A 23,018-nucleotide genomic window follows, 5' to 3' on the forward strand; every position below is an offset into this window, starting at 1 on the left:
TCCTAGGTAGGTTGATAAGAAGTCCAGGGTTCCCGAGGACAAACAGGTCTGGAGCCCTAGAAAAGGAGAAAAGGGGTCTGGGGCTCTCAAGGAGAAAAGGACAAATTCTTTTCTACGTTGCTTTGTCTTAGACAATATAACAATGTTATCTTGCTAGAGGACGTTTCTCCTTAACAAAAAACCTTCTGACGAATCCTGTCATCTTAAAATGTATATTATGGAGTGGGTCTAGTAAAATCAATTGTTCATTCTGATCTTAATTTAAGATGTTGTTGGGAGTGGGTCTGAAAAGAGTATATAAGGCCTTGATAAGACTAGCTAGGGGGGCATTCCTCATCCCCCTTCTGATGTGTCAGAAGCTTCCTTTGTCCCTTTTCTTACTTTAATAAAACTCTGCTACACAAAAGCTCTTGAGTGATCAAGCCTGGTCCCTGGTCCCAGAGCTAAATCTTTGGAGATCACAAATCCAACATCGTTCATGGTAAGCTATCAGTGATATCACTGATCATATTTATAAACATGATGTTATTAATTCAATGAATATGTCTCTACTCCCACCATAAAGGTCACCAGATAAAGAAAAAAGAAAGTCTAATCACATAAAGGAATATAAAACTATTTATTGACCACTGTTCACCAGTATTTACAATAAAGTAAACAATATACAGTTGAATAACATTCTGATTACTACAAAGTTATTGTTTTTCTTGGCTTCTGCTAAACTAGTAACCCAATATACTGAGAAAATTGAGCCTTCGTGTAAGGAATGGATCGGAGTCAAGTCTGAAAAAACATGTAGGTCAAGCATAGATTAGAAAAGTTTGTTCACTCATTTATTCCTGTAGATCGTAAACTGCCAATATTTTAAAACTATCTGATTAGGTTTCAATGAACAAATCTGAGACATCCCATGTATCACAACATTTCCTAAATATAGCACAGAGACTTCAATTTCTTGTAAAACAATGGTTCACCAAAAGGAACCATCAAGTGTCCATTTAACTAAGTTTTGCTTTGCTGTATTAAAACATACTAGAATTTTTCTACTTTTTTCATTTGGTTGGGAAGGTTGTTGATAGTGATAAAAATTCTCTTTCCAGGGTTTCTGCATATAAAACTGCATTTATATGCAGATTCTGATAAGGATGCTTTAAAAAATTACCCAATTTAAACTCCTTAATTTATCTAATTAATTGGAAAATTATTTAATTTGAAAGGTTAAGACTTAAATTTTTAATCTAAGTTGAAGTTCATATGTTGCTCAAAATGATGTAATTCCAGAACATGGGCTTATCCATGGTTATGAAAGTCTGTTGTTTAAATATATTTACCAAAACAAAAACCACAAAAAAAATTAACTCCCAAACAATTTACATGTCTTTTATGTATACACATATAAAAAACTTAGAATGGTCCTCAGGCATATATGAGTTAAATGCAAATTCTAAATTCTGATTGAGTAATGACTATGGAGATTTCCTCCAACATTTAGAAAAACTGTTCTCTAATGCTGAGGAAACAACATACCATGGTATCAAATTCTTTCCTACTGAAGGAGGCAACTACAGAAAGCTTTTATTTGTTCAAAGTAACCAGTGCTACAGATGGAAAAAAAACAAAAAACCCAATGTAACTTCCCCAATATTACTTCAAAACAAACGTATCAAACCTGATTTTCATTAGATTGTAGTTATTTCTTCACACTAATAAATCAAAAAACCAAGACCCACATTTTATATATATATATAAATATATATAAAAGGCAATGCAAACAATTATTGAGCCTCATCTTCCGGACAAGAATGCCAAGTTAGTCTCTCTTCATAAAAAGCAATTACAATTTGAGGACACTTCATATTTGCCTCTTTTGCCAGTACCAAGTCTGCCTCATCAGAATCTTTCCTGTCATGAGAGAAAAAAGTATTCAGTTAAAAAGCCTAAACATTTTTTTGTCAAGTGATAACCATGCATTTTAAAAATCGTAATTCAATCAAAACATGTTTAAGTGCTTCAAGAGGGTTATGTGGTTACTTGTAGCTGTGTTCCAATAAAATTGCATTTTCCAAGACAGGTCAGTTTGCCAATCTCTGCTTTAGCTAAGTAAAAGCGAATCATTCTTTCAACAGATAACTACTTTCTACCTAGAGCTTCCCTGGTGGCTCAGTGCCAAGAATCTGCCTGCCAATGCAGGAGACAAAGGTCTAATCCCTGGCAAAGCACTCTAGAATTTTTGCTTGCAAAATCCATGGATAGAGGAGCCTGGTGAGCAATAGTCCTTGGGGTTGCAAAGAGTCAGCCACGACTTGGTGACTAAAACCAACTTGCTACCTAATGATTGTGAACTATTTATAAAGCCTAGATAGATAGGTTTTTAAAAAATTCACAAGTTTTTTTTTTTTTTTTTAAATAAAAAACATATCTATTCTTACTTTAAAATGTAACAGCAATTCACACTCACCATTTCATGAGGAACATTAATTCTCCACTGCTGTCTGTGGCACCAATTATTCGTTCTGGATCAAGACCTCTGGCAAAACCTCTTGGTTTATCAGCCTGTTCAGAAAAAGTTAAATGATTATATAAATGTTTCCACATATTTCATCATAGAGGAAACTAATATTAACTTCCAATTTGTCTTCAGGACATATAGCCTTCTGATAGTGAAACAATGATTAGAGCAAGAGTACTAAACACCTTTTAATTTCCATTAAACTTATAAGCAGAAAAAATAAATCTGGATGTCTATAAAAATATTCTGAATCATAAATCAAGAAAACAGAAATTTTTTCAAAGACACAAAGCAGGAAAAAACCCAAATCTCTTATTTTTAATTAATGATTATAAATTCTTGAAAGTAGTATTTCAAATTACTTCTAGGAATCAGTCTAAATTACATATTTTTAAAAGCATAAACTATAAATAGCAAATCTGTAAAAAGTTTTAAAAAACCGACAGTAATCAGTGCTGTAATCAATCTGAATGATAACAAACCTTATAAAAATAAACCTGTGGCTCTCAAAAGTGTGGTCTGAGGGACCCCCAGGGATGCTGAAAATCTTCTGGACTATTTATCTTCATGATCTCTTTTCATCTATCTGTGACTTCACATAATATTCACATACTTCTACCAAGCAACATATCACAGCAAACTGAATACTGAACTAAAGTCTTATTAAGACAAACACTGACAAAATTCGCAAAAATGTAAAATGCCAGGCCTTGTTATTCTTAACTGAAAATATGGTATTTTATAAATTTCTACTTTAATTTCAAATGCAGTTAGTACTGACAGTTACAATCCATATAAACAAGTTTTTTGGGATCCTTGAGAATTTTCTGCTGCTGCTAAGTCACTTCAGTCATGTCCAACTCTGTGTGACCCCATAGACAGCAGCCCACGAGGCTCCCCAGTCCCTGGGTTTCTCCAGGCAAGAACACTGGAGTGTGTTGCCATTTCCTTCTCCAATGCAGGAAAGTGAAAAGTCGCTCAGTCGTGTCCAACTCTTAGCGACCCCATGGACTGCAGCCTACCAGGCTCCTCCATCCATGGGATTTTCCAGGCAAGAGTACTGGAGTGGGTTGCCATTTTCTAGAGTGTAACAAATCCTTTTTCTCCCCATGAGACTTTTACATCATTACCTCAAGCTCTGGAGTCCGACTGCCTAGGTTATAATGATGCCCCTAACCTTTGTGGCTTTGGGAAAGTTAACTTGTGATTCAGGCTCATTTTCCATAAAATACATACTATTAATACTATCTGTTTCATAGACATTTCAAAGTATCTGAAACGCAAATTTAGTTATTCAGAACACTCCCTGGCACATTACATGGGCACAATACAGGATAACCATTGTTCCTTGGTGGCTCAGTGGTAAAAGAATTCACTGGCGAATGCAGGAGATGGAGGTCTGATTCCTGGATCAGGAAGATCCCCTGGAGAAGTAAATGGCAACCCACTTCAGTATTCTTCCGTGGGAAATCCCATGGACAGAAAAGCCTGGCAGGCTACACAGTCCATGGGGTTCCAAGAGAGTACCAGAGGACTTAGCAACTAAACAACACTGTTATTACATGGTGCTTCTATGGAGCACGTGGTAGACTTTCAATTTACTTATAAATGATTCTTAACATTGCCACCTTTTTGCTTTGGTTGCTAAAGCATTCAGAACCAAATCTGTAGCCCCCATCTGTTTTCCTTCTATAAAAACAAAGATAACATACCTACGATCTTGACAGACTTGACATTAAGTTATTGGACTACCTGTAAAGTACTTATAGTTCAAATTACCTATTTTTAAATCCAAAGTCCCGATCAATAAATCTGTATTGTATATTAGGTCCCCAAGCCTAGATATAATTCAGACCCAAGATTTTTCCCAAAGTTACCATGTTAGGCCAAAAGGCAGGGCAAGTATAATCAGTTTTAAAATTGAGGGTAGAAGCAAGGATATAATTTGCCCAAAGCCACAGAGAAACCAATAAAGCAAAGGTTGATTCAAAATACACACGCAGTGAATGAACCAGTTTTCTCAATTCATGCCAATAAAAAAACTATTATGCAAGATTATATACTTCAAAATCAAAGTATTTTTTGGGAATACCAAGGATCATATACCAAAGTTTTGGTCACTACCACTCACTAATGACTGATAATCAGAACGTGTGATGTAGATTGTTTTCACTGTATTGTAAGTGATTTTCGATGAAATAACTTTGTATTGTTTTTATTTGATACAGCTGGTTTAGATCAGAGGAAATTGTCTCATCTGGCGCCAAATCCATCAATGTACCCAAAATAACAGTAGCACAATGATTTAAAGAAATGTAAGTGCTTACTGGACATTTACACAATGTAGGGTTAAATCATGCCTCTCCTTTCATCCTAAGTACTTAAAGAGCCTTTTTAATATTTTTGAAGTACTCATGTCTTAAAAAGTATTTTAAAAAATCAAGCCATCCTTTTACAAAGAAGCCAGTCTGCTGGCCAATGTTTCATACTTACAGCATCTCTTTTCTTCTTTGATTTGCTATCATCAGATTCACTGTCAGACAAAGATTTTCTTTTTGTTCCATCTTTTTCTTTACCAGCTTTTTGAGAATTAAGAAATGCTTCAATTAACTCTGGACAATCTAAATTTTCTTCAGGTTCCCAAGTATTGTCTGCACTGTGTCATTTAAAAAAAAAAAGTTCTTGGTTAATAACCACTGTCCAGATCAATTTAATAATACCTGACAAAAAGCCCTCTGTACTGCAGATACTTCCCCCTACCTCCTACCCAATACATGAAGAATCTGTACTTCATTTTGTGTCTACTTCCACAGTTTGTGCTAAGCGGGTAATGTGTTGTATTACCTCCCAAGTAACTGAACCTGACTATCGGAATAAATGCAGCTAATATTTTTCCAAGTTATATGGACAACTCACTTTGGAATTTCTTTCTTTCAGAAAAGTGAATTCTGGATCCCACCCCAAATTACTTTATCAGATAGTGCCTAGGGTTAAGGCCTCCAATACTGTGTTTTAAAAAACGTAATTCAGAAGCATTCTCAAACATGAGACAGTATTTTCAATTTCTGCTGCAGTATTTCAATTCTACTCAGAGTGGGAAATGAAAAAAGAATTTTTTTTTACATTTTTAATTGGTTGGGGAAAAATTTCAAAATAAAAATCATGTTTTTGGGACCCATAAGCAAAAGCATTATTATGAACACTGTTTACTATATTGCCTATTGTTGCTTTTGTACTATAGTCACAAAGTAGCTGGGACAGAAAGCCAAAGCCCCAAAAGCTCAGACTGTCTTCTATTTTGGGCTCTTTAGGGAAAAAGCTTGCCAATCTCTGATATAAGGCCAAGATGACCATTTTCATGTTTTTCAGAAGGGCTGGAAAGAAAATGAATGTCAATTACCAAATGTGAAAGTGAGATCAGCCTACAACATTTATGACAAGATTGCCAACTTTGTGTGCTTTGATCCAAAAAACTTTTACAGAACTACACACAACGAAATGAATCATTTTAGAGATGCTAGGAAAGATGCTTTAAACCTCTGGTTACAATAAGGTCTGTTGATGTCCCGAGACTCTAAAATTGGCAGACTTAAGAGTGGAGGATGAAAGAGCTAAAGTGGAGCCCCTGTTCTGTAATGTTATTTCAATAAAATATTACCTAATACATTACACAGAAGATAGCAGGTCCTTAGTCACACTAGTGGCCTCAACCATGGAGAGAAAGAGGGAGGAGTTAATTTTCCAATGTTTTGATGGGTAAGATACAGAGACAAACAGCTTTTAATGCCTCATGGGATAAAATAAACAAAACCCCACAAAACTGTCTGCCATATGAGGGTAATCACTTCTTTAGCAAATTGGTTAAGTCTTACTTAAAATACTGCAGACTTGGTTCTAATTGTAAGAAATTTTTTTCTAGTGCCTAAATCACAAACTTACATATATATATATTTAAGCTCAACTAAGGGTACTGCAAAAATAGAACAGAGAAACATAAACCTTCCACTCAAATCATAATTCCCAAATTGCTGTGGAGGTGATTTTAAATGTGAATGGTAAAAGCAGCAGTAGATAAGAGAACCATCATACTCCCCATCTCAACCAAGCTCAGAAAACTGTTGTCCACTTCCACCTATCCATTTTCAATAGTCACTGCTCAGTCTTGCTGTTTTTGTGGTCTAAGATTAGAATTCAAGTAAACTGTACATGATAAAGTGAGTATAATTTCTGCATGCAAGTTATTCACAAAACAGTAACATTATAAAGACTGTTTTGTTAGCAGTTAGTAACAGGGAATATACAAGAACCAGGTCGCTTAAAAAATACCTAGGCTCTACTTAAGAGATTAGGAGAATACTAAGCCTAGGGTAGGATCTGAATCATGATAAGCACTTTTGTTTAAGACCCACTAGTATACCTTATATAGCTTCAATATTTTTTTAATGTCCACTGTAGGGAAACAATTAATTAGCACAGTATCCAACTACATTAAAAAAAGCAACCTGTACTCTATATAATTATATAAATTTGACTCTCCAAGGTAATCAACTAGTCTCAAATCTACTTGTTTACAATTGCAGGCTAAAGCCTTGACTCTTTAAACAAGATACCCTGAATTATAGGTGCCTTTAAATTCAAAGAAACCTATGAAAAAATGGATAAAACGATTTTTGAGCTAAAAACAAATTTTAAACACTACTTAAGTACAGTTAAACATATTATAAAAGCACTGAGATTTCTTACTCTGTAAATCCCTTCCACTTCAGGAAATACTCCACCTTCCCATTCACTACACGGCGGTCCAGCACTTTTTCTACTACAAATTCTTCAGGTTCTGCCTCTTCAACTTTTTTACTCTTTCCGTTTTGCTTCTTTCCCATTTTTTGCTAAAACAAAAGAGAGAGATTTAAGAAATGTCTTTTTGTTTGATTTTTGAGTACATTTTAAAGACTAAAACTGCTGATACTATCATTGCATTTGACACCTAAATTTTCACTTTTATATCCCAAGGCAAACCACTTTCTGAAAAAGTTAACAGATAATCAGCAAAATAAAGGAATGGTTGATTCTGTGGGTTTAGCTCAAACCTATCCCCCACTACCCTTCACTGAAATAATTCATCAAAGACATTTCCCTTGAAAATTGTTTTATCTTTTCCTAGTTTTATTTCTACATAGTCTACAAGACCAAGTATAGTAGAGTTTTCACTCACTGTAACTACAAGACAGCAAAAAAAGACTATTAGAAAACTACTAGAGACTAATACAAAGGAGAATAACAGCGACAGGTCTTATTAGGTGAACCATAGACCCATTAAAAATATAGCTCCCAAACACTAAGTAAGACCCCCTTTTTCAATTCAAACACCACCGTTAAAATCTGAACAATAAAGAGAAAAGATAGCTGCAGAACGAAAACGTGGTTCAGAACCCTGATATCAATTGCAGGGTCAACCAAGGAGACCATAAGTAGGTTAAGGACAAAATCGTTTCCCCATAATTTCGGTAGATATTACTGACCACTTGGAACAATCTATAACACTGTTAACTTCAAGAGGCCAAAATGCTGGATCATTTTAATTCTCTAATGAGAAAAAAAACCCTTTTTTTCCTGGTTTCTCAAGAGAAAGACTCTAAACTGGTCTACAAAATTCACTTAAAACAAGGTTTTAAGTGTGTGTGTCTGTGTGTGTTTACCACTATTTGAGAGAAGCAGGACACCAAGATCCCTCTACTTTCCAATAACTCAAAATGGAGACTAACGGGGGAAACCCCACATTATGCTCATCTTGGAATCATTTCACCTTAAAAGAGGTGCTATTTTTAAAAAAATATTAATTGTCCAATTACTAAAGTCATCCCGCACATTGCATGAAAGCAGGGAAAATTAACACCAATGCCTCAAGATTACAAAGGATATCAAAAAACATATAATCATTTAGAAGTGTATACACACACTTCTGAATAAATATCCTATGAAAGAAATAAAAATCCTGTGAAATTTAAATAATGCAGCCAGCATCTGATTTTGCTGGATATCATTCTCCATGTTAGGCTGTACAACTCTCATTAGTCAAGATACTTGGATATTGTACTCAGTCCAATAACTTTCTGCCTCTGTACAGTACAACAAAGGTAGTGGCAGTGGGAAGAAAGAAGAAAAATTAACGTAACAAAAGCTTACTAGATACTGATCCTAAATGAAAAACAAAACTACATCCAAGAAAGTTAAGAGGCTAATGGAGTAAAGAAGAGACAAAATAAACACAGAAAATTAAAAGATAAAAAAAATTTAGCAGAGAAAACAAAATATTTACTACTACAGCACTCATAAGCTAGTTTCAAATGCTCATCTTTTTCAAGAGAAAATCCACTCACTTTCCTACTTAAAGCACACATTACCTCACAACACTTAACAAAATTATTTTAAAATGAAAGGTAGATACTGAAGACTATCAAACTGTAAGCAGGAGCAATTTAACAGAACCATCTATTTGCTTTTTGTATCTATATATCTATCCCCACAGTCTCAGGGACAGGTAGCTCCTTTCCCATCCAATACTTTAAAGATACTGGTGATTGTAAAGCCAATTTAATTATCTACATTTTGGTTTACTGATTACGAAATTTGAAAGACAGTTCATTCCTGAGAAGTGTTCGAAGATGCTTTGGGCTTTCCCAAAAGCATGGGAATAAAGAATGCCACCAGACAGGCTTTATATTTCATATTTAAACATTTCTCAGGATGTCTGACTTAAAAGTGCAAATGTAATGAAACAAACAAAAAAACCCACCAACTTATCCTTTTGTTGTGAAACCCAAGGGGAGAATTTACAAACCAAAACGAAATGTTTTGCTCATTTAGATGTTAAAACACTAACCTTCATATACTTGCAATTATTAACACAATGTATTAGAATTACATACTGTGGGAACCATAACTGAATTTCGTGATTTTTATGTGAATATTTCAGTGCTTAAGTTAAAATCTGTAACTTAACAAGGCTGAAAACACATATCAACAATCTGTAGAACTTTTAATGAAACCTAAGAATGCAAACTGTGGGTTTAAGAACTGCTGGAGAGAAAAAAAATTGCTCAGAAGATCTAGTCTCTCTTTTCTGGACATGTGTGATGTTTTTCATGCTGAGTATTTAAAAAAACTGCACTGCAATGATTTAAAGTCCTTCTGTATTTTAGAATAAGCACGTCTGAAACATGACAGTAACCAAAACAATTTGAAAGACACAACGACTTTCATCTCAATCTAACTGTACAAGATATCCGTTTTTTAAACAGGGCAATACTGAAAATACCTGCTTTCTCTAGAATTCAGTATAGAGTAACCTAGAGAACAGTAATCAACAAGGCTTTATTACTTTGTCTGTTTATACCTGTAACCTTCTTCCATGTCACATAAATTTGTGTATCTTTCTTCCAAAATAAAAATACTTGGTAAAACTCACATTGTGCTACCCTCCCAAAATTAGGTTTCTTTAAATGAATCGAAACACTATGAAGTCAAGTGAATGTAATAATTTCCTTTTATGCTCCTAACTTCTCCCCATTAAGTTGTGGGGGAGAGGGGACTTGGAACTATATATGGGTGTAATTTCCCAACCACAGAGATGCAGTTATAATTTTGGGAGGAAAAAAGTTTGAGTTAGATCCTTAAATATTTTAGGTTTTCATTAACTTACCAATGTAGTTTTATTGGAGGCCATTTTTTATTGCAGACTTGAAGAGCTATTACTAGAAAAATGCATGACAGTTAAGAAGTTTGTAACACATAAAAAGATAGCTACACATAAGTTTTTGTTTGGATTCCAATCCCCACCTAGTTAGCTCATGTCATCAAACGTATATACAAATCCATAGAGAAGCAGTTTTAAGATTCTGCGTAAACTAGCGATACGTGCCTGAGAGAATATCAGTGCTGTAACTTATCTATACAACCTGAGAACCTAGTATCCGCGAAAGCTTTACAGGGTAAAAATTTGACAAATTTTTTTTTTCCAATCCGAATCCCATTTAAACCATAGTCAGCATTTTAAAAAACTAGCAAAATAACCTGGTTCAAAATCAGACAAGTGCCCAATCGATTACAATAATTAGTGTGAATTTTCCCTCTAAGACATTAACAATCGGAAGAGTCGTCTATGTAATTTAATTCTAACTTCTTCTTAGAGACCTTCCCAATCACTAGTTGAAAAACTAAAACATACCGAGATGCTCCAGTTACATTTCGTGCCACTTTTGAAAACAAATCAGTTATTTCTGCACTTTCATCCGCTCCCCTTAAACCTCTACCCCACCCGGCTTAATGAGGCCTTAGCGCCCGGCCCCTAACCCCGCCACACGAGAGCGCGGGCCTCGTGGTCAGCGCATCCGCGGGGAGAAACAAAGGCCGCGGCGCGGGGGCTCAAGGGCACTGCGCCACGGGGCCCGTGCCTCTCCCCACCCGGCGGCGGCCACGTAACGGAGCGCACGCCGCAGTCTGCGGACACTCGGCTGCGCGGATGCGGGAGAATGCACCGCCCTCCCTGGAGGCCCAAGTCGCCGACCAAGCACGGGACGGGAAGGAAGGCCCCCTCAACCTCGTCCGGGATGGGGGAGGGGAGGAAAAAATGCGCTTTGTCTAGAAATAAGGCGGCTGGCGCCACAGCTTTCAACCTTGTGAAGAGTCTCATCCCCTAAACCAACTGCAGACGCCGGCCCGAAGCCAGGCCCGCCACGGGGTCTCTGTTCGCTTCTCCTTTCCTTCCCGCCAGGTCCTGACTCGGGGTCCGGCGAGGAAGGATAGGAAGCGGGGAAATGCGGGTCTCTGGGGCTTATGTGGTATCTTAAGCAACACCACCGAGTGAAAGCTAGAGAAAAAAAAAAGACACCGACTTCACCGCCTCTGAGCTGCTCCAGGTCCCGGGGTCTGCGACGTCTCCGGCCCTGCGCGCCTCAAGCTCCAGTCACATCCGAGGGGGAGGGGGGCTGGGGAGCAGCGCTGCGCGCGGGGCCGCCGCTGGGGGGAGGGGAAGGTGGCACCGCCCACGCCAGGCAGCCGCCAGGGGCGGGGTGGGCGCGCGCCCCGGGGGGTGGGGCCGCGCGCCGCGCAGTGCCCGCCGGGAGCCCGAGCCCGAGCCCGAGCCCGAGCCCGAGCCCGAGCCCGAGCCCGGGCCCGAGGGAGGGGGGAAAGCAGGGGGTGGTGACAGCGGCTCTTAGAGTTCGCGGCGTGGCGTCTGGTGGTCGCCCGAAGGGAGGGCGAGGAGGGAGCTGAGGGCCGCGACCTAAGTTTACTCAGCCGAGGTGTTTCCTGCTTTGCTGCCGCCTTAGCGACTGGCGCCAAAACAGGACTCCGCCCACTTCCTCGCCCCTGGGGTTGGGTGCCTCCAAACGTTGGGGGTGGGTGGGAGGAATCGGGAACTAAGAACGAGCACCACTTTCGACTACCTGAAATGTGGGCCCCAAAAACATTGGCCAGGGTTAGGGTGGTGGATCGTTAAGTGTAATTTGTTGACTAGAAGTCGCTTCGGGTGTTTCCGGAAGGGGCCAGTCGGTTCTCCGCGCAGAGAGGGGAGGATAGAAGAAGGTGGGGGAGGGAAAACAGTGTTAGAGACTACAAAGATTTTTTTAAAACTGGGGACCGAGGAAAAGCCATCGAAGCGTAGCTGTAAGGACCACTTCCCGGGATGAGGGGGCTGGACTTTTGGGTTGAGGATTAAGCTCCTCCCAACAGCGTTAATTTCAAACTGCGCGACCGTTTCTCACCTGCCCTGCGGGGGCAGTCCCCAATTCCGAGAGACAGAAATACGCAGGACTCGAGCCTTCCGCAATTTACAGAGCCCTTTTACGCAACTGACGTCCAGCACCAGTGCTGGCCTTAAAGGGGGAGGGGCACGTACTTGGCGCTAGGAGGTCGTAGAGCGTTCCCGCCATTGGCGGCGGTTAGGACGTTTACGCAACGGCCTGACGTAGGGAAGACGCGTTGGTCGGGGGAAGGTTCTAGAAAAGCGGCGGCAGCGGCTCTAGCGGCAGTAGCAGCAGCGCCGGGTCTGGAGTGGAGGTGCTCCAGCGGTGTTGTTTCTCGAGCAGCGGCAGTTCTCACTACAGCGCCAGGACGAGTCCGGTTCGTGTTCGTCCGCGGAGATCTCTCTCATCTCGCTCGGCTGCGGGAAATCGGGCTGAAGCGACTGAGTCCGCGATGGAGGTAACGGGTTTGAAATCAATGAGTTGTTGGAAAGGGCATGGCGAGGCCGTTGGCGCCTTACTGGAAGTCGGCCATCCGCCTCCGTGGGAGAGCGGCAGCGAAATTGGGCCACTTCATAAGCGGTTGGTTTCAGGATATTTTTGGAGAGGGGTCGTTAGCAGAGGCCTAATTGTACAGCACCTTCCCCACCCTCAGCCTCACGGCGCCATTTCCCTTTGCTGGGGGGTGGGGGATGGGGAGCTTCCACATGGCGGACGCAGCCCCACTTTACTGAAAAGTGGGGCGCGGAGGCAGGAATTCCTACTCCGTTTTTAAAGAAGGGTGGTCTGGGGGTCCTGGTGTCCCCGCGTTGGAGCGTTTCGGCGGGTTTTGGGTCCTAGCGAACCGGGCTGCGGAGCTTCCCCTCCCCCCTCCCGGGAACCGGATTTGGCGGCCGCCATTTTCATTTCTCTCCTTCCTCGCAGCGATTTCTTTTTAATTCTCTAGATTTGACTAGCTTGACTTTTTCAGTGAGGACTAGAAGTGGGTAACTATTTATTTCTCTTTTCGGACTGTTTTCATGCTGTTTCGAGGTGGATTCCGAGTGGGTAGGGAGCTTGAATCTTTAAAGTCCTGCGCACCTCGTTAGAGGCTCGCTCCTTTCCCCTCGATGAAATGGCGCCATTGCGTTCAGGAGCCGCACCGAAGGGCGGGGGGAGGGGCGGCGTTCTCCTGGGCGGTTTCGCTCGGCTTAGGAGGTAAAAGCCTCTAGGGTGTTGGGCCCGGTTTCACGCGTGCCACGGTATAAAGACCTCACATTTTGTTTTTCAGTCCTTGTTTGAGTAACAGTTTTACCTGCGTTTCCGGTGATTGAAAAGGCAGTTGAATCGTAGAAAACCTAAAATGAAAATTTTAGAGAAGATTATCGGTTTTGCGGGAGGCCGTGGGGAAGGTGGTCTCGGGGGGGCGGTGTTCGGTTCAGAATCCTTTATTTTCCTGACGGATTATTTTTTAATCGTATAATTTATTTGTATTTTAAGTAGTATTTTTACCGGGGAATTTAGTCTTTACTGGGTAAGGTTATGGGTGTTTTTTTAGTGATAAACTTGAAATTATGAGTTTAGTTGTACTCTGATTAAAACATGGCTCGGTCCCTCAATGCGTGTTCTGCTGTATACAAAACTTTTATTAGGCTGAGCCACTGTGTTTTTGAACTTTGTCACTTGCTTTTCTCGTTTATGTTTGCAATCATGGTTGATGATTACATTGATAAGCATAAGGTCTCAAGCGAAGGGGGTCTGCCTGGGTATTTTCATTGACCCTAAGCACGCTTATAAAATAACTTTGTTTGTAATCGATAGTGGACAGCGGGTAAGTTTGGAAAATGAGGTAAGTAATGAGTTTTTGCCTTTTGTTAGTGATTTGTAACGTTGTAGATGTATTTTAGTCTCTTTATTTGGGTTTTAAAAGGCCAGTTAACTGACAAGTGTTTGGAATAAATAAAATATGTTTAAGTGAAGTGTACAAATACCAGTATGCCAAGTTACCGTTTTAATAGATTGTTCTTTTAAGTGTTTGATAAGCTAGTTTGAGAATTTGTCTTTTCAAAAATTTCAGAATCTTAAAAGTAACTATACAGGCAAAGAAATCTCTGCATTATTACTGTTTGCTAACATGTTGGGAGAATCTATCATGCATGGAGACAAACTTGATGGAACTATGGGTTGAGTGTTGTAGTTCTATTTAATTTACCTACGTGCACTTGGTGGCTAACTTTGGTTTCTGAATGTTATTTAACCTAGTCAACTGAAAACCAAATAAAATGATCCAAGCTTCCTTAACTGATAGCCCAAAATACAGAGCTATTAATGTAGCTTATATGCGTGCTGGTTTGTAAGGATTGAGATTTCAGCTCAGGCTCTCTTCTCACATGAAAGTTGTTTTATGCTGTGTAATTTGCCAAAAGACCACTGAGTTCTACATGGTGAAGTGTAAGTCGTAGTAGTGATACTTTGTAAGTAGAGAGGATAGTCACAGTGGTCATTTAAATATTTTTATGGTTCTTGAAAAGTGAAGTTACAGTGTCTTTTACTGTATTTGTCTTTTGGTTCAGTAATAGTTGATTGGGCCGTCAACAAAACCAGCTATGTTAAAATATGTGCTTTAGACACCGTCAATCATAAAAGTCATTTTTATACCTTGGTCAGAAAACAAATTTGGAGGCTATTTTGCCACATATATTGAACGTTTTAAGATTTTCTGTGGAGAGTTGGTATATGAGGAAAGAAAGTCAATACTAAGTTTTTCAGGGTTTTGAAAATTGAGTTACGTTATAATTACCACCAGAGGGAGCAATGAAGGGAAACTCATTTCTTAAATGCTAAATCCAGAAATAAATGGGAACTGTGGGTTATAAAGCAAAAGTTGTTATATTTTAAAAATTTGTATTTGAATATGTAAAAGTGAACTCTGTTCTGAGTTATAGGATCGAATGCAGATGTTGATAAGACTCTTAACTTTACAGTCACCAGGGAATAGATTTGCTCTTTTTTCTTCAGAAAGATTTTTTTTAAAACTAAGTGATGCTATATTTGTTTAAACTCATTGAATGTCAAGTAAATTTATATCAAGCATAATGATTTTGAAACGTGTAGTTTGGCTGAGGCAATTTTTTTTTTGGTGTAACACAACTAATATGCAGTTTAACATATGGTTTAAATTTGATGTAAGTTTTTTTTTTCCCCCCAGAAAACTTTAGAAACTGTTCCTTTGGAGAGGAAAAAGGTACTCTGCCAGCAGGTCACCTCATATTTAAGAATTTTATTTCCAGCATACAAAGAGAAAATGTAAATAAAAATTGAAATGCTGTTTTCCTTTGCAGAGAGAAAAGGAACAATTCCGTAAACTCTTTATTGGTGGCTTGAGCTTTGAAACTACAGAAGAAAGTTTGAGGAACTACTACGAGCAATGGGGAAAACTTACAGATTGTGTGGTACGTTAATTGTGGAAGTCCTTAGGGGTACTAATCCTTTAACTGTTGGATTTCTCTGTTGAAGATGTTAAGTGACTTAGAGAAACTCACTTAAATTTATGTTGATTATTTTAAAATGCTGTAAGTAATGAGATTAAATGGTAACATCACTACTTTGTATTTCAAGGTAATGAGGGATCCTGCAAGCAAAAGATCAAGAGGATTTGGTTTTGTGACTTTTTCTTCCATGGCTGAAGTTGATGCTGCCATGGCTGCAAGACCTCATTCAATTGATGGGAGAGTGGTTGAGCCAAAACGTGCTGTTGCAAGAGAGGTGAGCAAATAGGCAACTTGTTTGTTCAGTAAACAATTTGGGCTGAAATTCTGTTTCACAGTTAGTGGCTTTTCAAAGAACAAGGTTGTTTACCATAAAGGTGCTTTACTTAGTATTTGGCCATAAGATAGAAGCCATGCTTATTACCCAGATAGTGTGCTCTTACTCCTATTTGTGGTTTCTTCTGTCAGGATGACTTTTTTCCTCTTATTTCAGGAATCTGGAAAGCCAGGGGCTCATGTAACTGTGAAGAAGCTGTTTGTTGGTGGAATTAAGGAAGATACTGAGGAACATCATCTTAGAGATTACTTTGAGGAATATGGAAAAATTGATACCATTGAGATAATTACTGACAGGCAGTCTGGAAAGAAAAGAGGCTTTGGATTTGTTACTTTTGATGACCATGATCCTGTGGATAAGATTGTGTGTAAGTGTCTGTAAGTGCTAGGATTGTAGCTCTTGAACATTTTAGGTTTTGGTTATGTTAACACCTACAACTTTGTTAAAAAGTAAGCTTGTAACTTAACTATTATAGGATACTGACTTAATGGACTCTGAACTTTTCATTCCAGTGCAAAAATACCATACTATCAATGGTCATAATGCAGAAGTAAGAAAGGCTTTGTCTAGACAAGAAATGCAAGAAGTCCAAAGTTCTAGAAGTGGAAGAGGAGGTAACTTTTAATTCCATTTTTTTCTTAGGATTTATTTGTATAAATGTTAGTTACTAACCAGGGTGTTTATTGTAGGCAACTTTGGTTTTGGAGATTCTCGTGGTGGCGGTGGAAATTTTGGACCAGGACCAGGAAGTAACTTTAGAGGAGGATCTGGTAAGTCCACCTTTTAAGCTTAGGAGGGTGAATGTGCTTGAAAAACAGTTTTGATTGGAATCTAGGAAGTCTACCTACTTTGTTATCTGTAAGACTTTAAGGTGAGATCTGTCCTAATGGGATATTCTAATTTGGTTGGCAACAGGTAACATTTAAAATCAGAGTTGTATAGCTCTTAATCATGGACAGATAATTGCAGAGATTGTTTCATGGTCTTCAGTTTCTGGAAGAGTTAAAAGGACATTGTAGCCATTTTAAATTTAGGAGACATTCTATGAATAGTGAGTGGAAATACAGTAGAGGTTTGAAGAGATCTAAAAGTTTCTTTGCTCCAGGCTTTATATATGGGTTAATCTCAGTTAACTATGTAATAAATCGAAAAACTGCCATTGTCCATTGTTAACTGATTTAAAAGTGGACAACCTGGAGGAAGTAGAGGCTAAAAAATTGAGTGACATAAACCAGAATAAAATAATCCTCCTTTTCTTCTGCCCTTAACAGATGGATATGGAAGTGGCCGTGGATTTGGGGATGGCTATAATGGGTATGGAGGAGGACCTGGAGGTCAGTTTCTTCTACTTTTTGATAATACGTGTCTAAAATCTTAATCATACCGTGTGCTATTTGAGCATAAACATGAAATGTCTTTGCTAAATTTTCATCTTAGCTGTTGAAAATTACCGAAAAAATTACTTGCAGGTGTTATACTTCTGCAATATCAGTTGGGTAGATTTTAAATGAGAATTTAAAAGATGCCCTATTATTTCTCAAGCAAAAGAATTGGAGATAGTAATATTTTGTATAGTGTTTTCCTCAAAAGTATTAAAAAGTGGTTATGAGCAAGATGAACATGATGACAGGGGAGTGTCTGTAGGAGCACTGTGTTGTTTCATCTCTTACCAGGATGAATCTATCAGGACAATATCCCCAAAGTCCCCAAGAGAATTTTTCCAGAACATACCTGGTGTGCTGCTTCCATGCCTAGCTAAGGTTTTAAGCCACTGTCATTAGTTCATGTGTTTCATTGAAGTACAAAAAAGATAGGTACCTACTGACAAATGTCAAAAGAAGAGGTTTGAAACTGAGCTCAGGATAGACCTCATTTCTGGTTTTGCACTGATTAGGCATGACTTAAGTTATACTCCTACATGTCACTATTTCCAGCTTTGTTTTGAAATCCAAATATTGATTTGGTTTTATGAGAAAGAGGAGTTTTTACAGTTAACTGCAAGCAATCTGAAACTACCGATTAAATTTTTAAGTCAGCGTGAGTTTGCTAATTTCTGGTTCTCCCCCCCCCCCCATTTCTACTGAAGAGAAAGGTATGGTGGGTATTTTATTTACGAGAAATGGTAGGTAATTTGCATTAGCCCACACATCTTGTCTGCCCCGACTTACCCCACAAACTTAACACAATAAGTATTTCAAGATACTGTCAAGAGAATCCATAGTATCTTTAGTTTGGACCAGTGGCATTACAGGTATTTGCAAAGGTTTTATCCAGTTGGTTTGTGGGTAGGCCTTCCTCACTGGCAACTGTTCACCAAGGTGGATATTCAGAATCTGCCCTTGAGGCTATTTTAGAGAAGATGTTATAGAAAGAGTCTTTTACCTGTAAAATTGAGTTTTGGAAAGCTGGAAATGGATGTAATAAGACAGTTCAAATGGCATTGAAAATACTAATTACTTAAAGGCTTATTTTATAATAGGTGGCAATTTTGGAGGTAGCCCTGGTTATGGAGGAGGAAGAGGAGGATATGGTGGTGGAGGACCTGGATATGGCAACCAGGGTGGGGGCTACGGAGGTGGTTATGACAACTATGGAGGAGGTAATAAATTCACCTGCAACCTTTATGTGGGAATTTGGATTGGAATTAATGGCTTTAACACGTAAGATTTTTCATTTCATTGTTGTCAGTAGTTGTCTTTAAAAATGTAGAACTGTAGATAGGTGTTTTGTATTCTGATTTGTTTTTGTGGGAAATTTGTCTAAAATACTTAGCATGTATCATCGGTTTAATACTTGTACGAGGTTCATTGTGCAAAAGTTTCCAAATTTTTCTTACAGGAAATTACGGGAGTGGAAATTACAATGATTTTGGAAATTATAACCAACAACCTTCTAACTATGGTCCAATGAAGAGTGGAAATTTTGGTGGTAGCAGGAACATGGGGGGACCATATGGTGGAGGTAATTACATTTTTCAGATTCGTGATGAAATGTTAATAACTTCATGACTTGAAGATGACAATTGTTCATTATTTATGTTTGGGTAACACGTCCCACCAAATAAAAAGTTGTGGGAAAATAAGAATGTAACATCACTTTGGGAAATTATTGTAGAGGTTGGGGTATCTAGTAGTGCAAAATAAATGAACTACATGTTTTCAGTGGGATTTTTCCTTTTGGCGGACTAAGAAAAAGCCAAATTTGCTGAGAGCACTTTGCAAGTGGTATAAATTTTGTATGACTTGTATCTTTGAAAGCTAGCTTAGTAAATCTGACTTTAGTTCAAATCGTTACTCTTGAGATAGATTTCTTACATTTTCTTAAGCTGGGTATATTTTAAAATCTTTTAACTTGTATGATTATGGGAAAGAGCCCTCTAAAAGAATAGCAGTGATAATCTATGAATTTGGATAATTTGTCTCTTGGGTAAAGAGGTTAACTAGAAACAAGTAATGGTCTGTGATCTGCTTGTTTTAAAGAGTGGTTATAAAATAATTTGGGAAATTAAGTTTGTTTTCTCTTATTCCATTAATTTTAGGAAACTATGGTCCAGGAGGCAGTGGAGGAAGTGGGGGTTATGGAGGGAGAAGCAGATACTGAGCTTCTTCCTATTTACCATGGGTAAGTAGCTTTTAAGTTTTACATTGTTAATGTCTTGGGAGACCTAGCTGCCAGGAGTTAAAAGCTTTTTAGGATCATGTTATCTTTCCTTAAAATCTGGTTAGATGGATAATTTCATAACCTATTTTTTTTTTACTCTTTACTTCTGTTGAAACAGGCTTCACTGTATAAATAGGAGAGGATGAGAGCCCAGAGGTAACAGAACAGCTTCAGGTTATCGAAATAACAATGTTAAGGAAAATCTTATCTCAGTCATGCATAAATATGCAGTGATATGGCAGAAGACACCAGAGCAGATGCAGAGAGCCATTTTGTGAATGGATTGGATTATTTAATAACATTACCTTACTGTGGAGGAAGGATTGTAAAAAAAAAAATGCCTTTGAGACAGTTTCTTAGCTTTTTAATTGTTGTTTCTTTTTAGTGGTCTTTGTAAGAGTGTAGAAGCATTCCTTCTTTGATAATGTTAAATTTGTAAGTTTCAGGTGACATGTGAAACCTTTTTTAAGATTTTTCTCAAAGTTTTGAAAAGCTATTAGCCAGGATCATGGTGTAATAAGACATAACGTTTTTCCTTTAAAAAAATTTAAGTGCGTGTGTAGAGTTAAGAAGCTGTTGTACATTTATGATTTAATAAAATAATTCTAAAGGAAATTGTGTAATTATAGACTTTTTATTTTAAATAAGTTAAGGAGTGGGTAGTATAATTAAGGTCTATTGCAAAGCTGTTGTTATATTTGTGTAAGATAAATGCTGGTCAGATGTAAGTGTGTTGTCTGCAATTCATGAGGATTAAATTATCTAGATAACTTAAGGGATATCTCTGCAAGGAGAAACACCTTTTTAGATCTTTTAGATGCTGCTGCTTCAATGCAAGGAAAGGAAAATAACCCCAGCGAGGTACTCTTCAGGGATACAGGTCTAGTACAAGAGAACTCTTTGACGGCTACTAAGGTCAGCCAGTCTTAAAAAACTGTGCTGTTTCTACAAAGCTTTAACTACAGTAGTTTTTAAGGATGCCAACGAAAGCTGAGGGTGTAGAGCAAAATAGTTCTAAGCTTCAGTTAAACTTCTTTAGGTAAGATCTCATTTACTTTTCCTTTCTTAATTTTCCTCCCCCAAAGATAAACTAATACTCTTCAATGGTCTTTCAGTATAGTTGGTTCTTATGTAGTATAACATAGCTATAAATTGAGTTTAACAATTTTATAAACTCAAGAGAATAATTTTATAAACCCTGTTTTCCAATCTGTCATTTTACTTATATTATTTTGGTTGTGTTTTTTTTTCCCTTTTTTTCCTTCTTTCCCACCCCCTCCCCCTCTATGAAGATTCAGGTGCTTAACATATCATTTTTTTCCCTGCTGGAATTTTAGCATTGATATGAACCATGGACAAGTATATTCTGCTGCCACAAAGACTGTAAAGTGCTTCATTTCAACAGCTGAGGCAAGCCAAGTGATCATTAATAAAGCTTTTCTTGGTTCCTTCAGTGGTGTTGGTAGTAAAATGGTAGGTAAAAGTTAGGCTGCAAGTTAAATAAATCATGAGATTTCCCATCGTTAACACCCTTCTGTATTCACATTTCTTGGATCAAGCATTTTGAGTGAACTAGGGGTTTTTTTAATTAAAAATAAAAGACTTTTTTTTTATTTCGATACTGTTCTAGCTTTACATGCATAACAGGATCAGGCTAAGAAAAAGGTAGGGCAAGATGGTTGGATCTACTTTCAGATAATATGTATTTATGAATAAAGTGTCTACATTATAAATCTGTACATATCCAATTCTAAATACTTGGGTTTAAATGCGGTAATTCTTTCCCAATCCCTACCCTATAGGAGAGATATAGGTTGGCTGCTGAAATTTCATTTCTTAGATGTCATCAGAGATTGATTGCCTGGCTTTATTGCCTTTTCAGGAATGTGATAATCAGGGCATATTCTACTGTATGCACCTGAGTCTTCTTTGATCCTAAGACCACCACTGAAGTTATTTAGGTTCTTTGGACAAACATGATAAACTTCTTCAGATACTTTTTTTTTCCTTTGGCAGGAAGGTGTCTTGCTGCAGGTAACTAATGAAGAAGTGGTCAACCACAGAGTCTTCAAGAAATAAGAAATTCTGTACCATCTGAAAGTAGTTCTTGTTGGTGCCTTCATTTTAAAAAAGCACTCTTTTAAGATTAAAGGGAAATGTTTTCTGATAAAACAGACTTCATTTAGTTATAGGGTCTTAATATAAAACAATTACAAATTGAGTATTGTTTGTAAAAGAGTAAACATCAAGTCAGCTAGAGAGAAATGTTATCATGTTTTGAATTAGGTTTTGTGAGTAGACAGATTAAAATTCTATTTTAAATATAAAGTTATCAAATAAATACTTTTGTATTCAAATAATTGGTGTAATGTTTACACATAAAATGTGAATCTTGTTCTATGAACATTAAGTTGTCTAAAGGATTGCCATCCCCTAGATTTTTAAAGCAGTTTCACAAAGCAAATGCATATTGCCATTTTCCTTTCGATATTGATAGACATGAGAAAAGCATTGTGGACATTACTGGCTGTCCCTAATAAAATCCCATTCTTTATACACTGTATATTCAGCGTTTGAATAATGCTATAGATTTCTGGCTTTGCCTTGTATGTTTAACGTTGCTGGTGGTGGTTTTAAAATAATTACAGATTTTAACCAGCTAATGTGGTCCAAAAGAGGTGGCTATGCAAACGCATGGAGACATAAAATCTGTGAATTAGGTTTGTTTTGTTGTATTACGCTAGTATCATGGTTGTCTTGAGGGTTAAACATGATGGTATACCTGGATGTTCACTTGAAACAATGAAAAACCAAAGGGGACAGAGTAAAGTTGACTTTTTACTATTTTGGGTCTTAATGAGGTCTCACAGGTAAGTCAAAATAATGATGGTTAACAGAAGATGAACTTTGTTTAAAATCTGCATCCATTATTAGCTATAAACTTGTTAACATCTGGCTGTAGATTTATTAGGGAAAATAAGATCTTAAAAACGTCCATCTCTGTGAAGAAGTTAAACTTTGAATATAAATCAAGTTGGTATAATAAGATCTTAGAACACCCAGGGTTTAACACCAGCACAAATAGGGGAAGGCATTTTAATATGAATGAACAGGCTGAAATGAACTAACTTTGAAATAGGTAATATGGAATGTTCTGTGTCTTAAGTGTTGAGCTGCTAATTTTCTTTTAGAAATGAGATTTAAGGAAGTTTCCTGAAAGAGGGGAATCAGTACTGTTAAATACATTCACCTCACAGTGTATTTATACATAAAGTGTTTGGGAACAGCTTAGCTGTGGTTCTCGC

The 23,018-nt window shown here is 37.9% G+C and overlaps 2 protein-coding genes across 7 annotated transcripts; one reads left to right on the forward strand and one right to left on the reverse strand.

The window, feature by feature from the left end:
* Nucleotides 1-641: 641 nt before the first annotated feature.
* On the reverse strand, nt 642-11,514 carry CBX3 (chromobox 3). The gene is made up of 6 exons (XM_068972816.1): nt 11,401-11,514; nt 10,209-10,260; nt 7,253-7,395; nt 5,003-5,165; nt 2,459-2,553; nt 642-1,902 (listed from the first exon to the last, which is right to left on the reverse strand). The coding sequence occupies exons 2-6, from the start codon at nt 10,230-10,232 to the stop codon at nt 1,776-1,778; spliced, it is 552 nt and encodes a 183-aa protein (XP_068828917.1). The 5' UTR covers nt 10,233-10,260; nt 11,401-11,514; the 3' UTR covers nt 642-1,775.
* A 991-nt stretch (nt 11,515-12,505) lies between these two features.
* HNRNPA2B1 (heterogeneous nuclear ribonucleoprotein A2/B1) lies at nt 12,506-22,266 on the forward strand. 6 transcript variants are annotated; one of them, XR_011144943.1, is made up of 13 exons: nt 12,506-12,709; nt 15,437-15,472; nt 15,570-15,680; nt 15,847-15,993; nt 16,210-16,420; nt 16,566-16,667; nt 16,743-16,823; nt 17,325-17,387; nt 18,533-18,652; nt 18,892-19,014; nt 19,592-19,674; nt 21,051-21,186; nt 21,730-22,266. XR_011144943.1 is itself a non-coding variant. In XM_068973187.1 (12 exons), the coding sequence occupies exons 1-11, from the start codon at nt 12,704-12,706 to the stop codon at nt 19,651-19,653; spliced, it is 1,062 nt and encodes a 353-aa protein (XP_068829288.1). In that variant the 5' UTR covers nt 12,506-12,703; the 3' UTR covers nt 19,654-19,674; nt 21,730-22,265. The 6 variants fall into 6 exon arrangements, 5 of the variants coding, with proteins under 5 accessions (XP_068829288.1, XP_068829289.1, XP_068829287.1 ...); XM_068973187.1 differs by lacking the exon at nt 21,051-21,186 and having other exon boundaries at nt 21,730-22,265; XM_068973188.1 differs by lacking the exon at nt 21,730-22,266 and having other exon boundaries at nt 21,051-21,710.
* Nucleotides 22,267-23,018: the final 752 nt, after the last annotated feature.

Source organism: Capricornis sumatraensis, chromosome 5, assembly GCF_032405125.1.
Source record: "Capricornis sumatraensis isolate serow.1 chromosome 5, serow.2, whole genome shotgun sequence".
Classification (NCBI taxonomy): domain Eukaryota; kingdom Metazoa; phylum Chordata; class Mammalia; order Artiodactyla; family Bovidae; genus Capricornis; species Capricornis sumatraensis.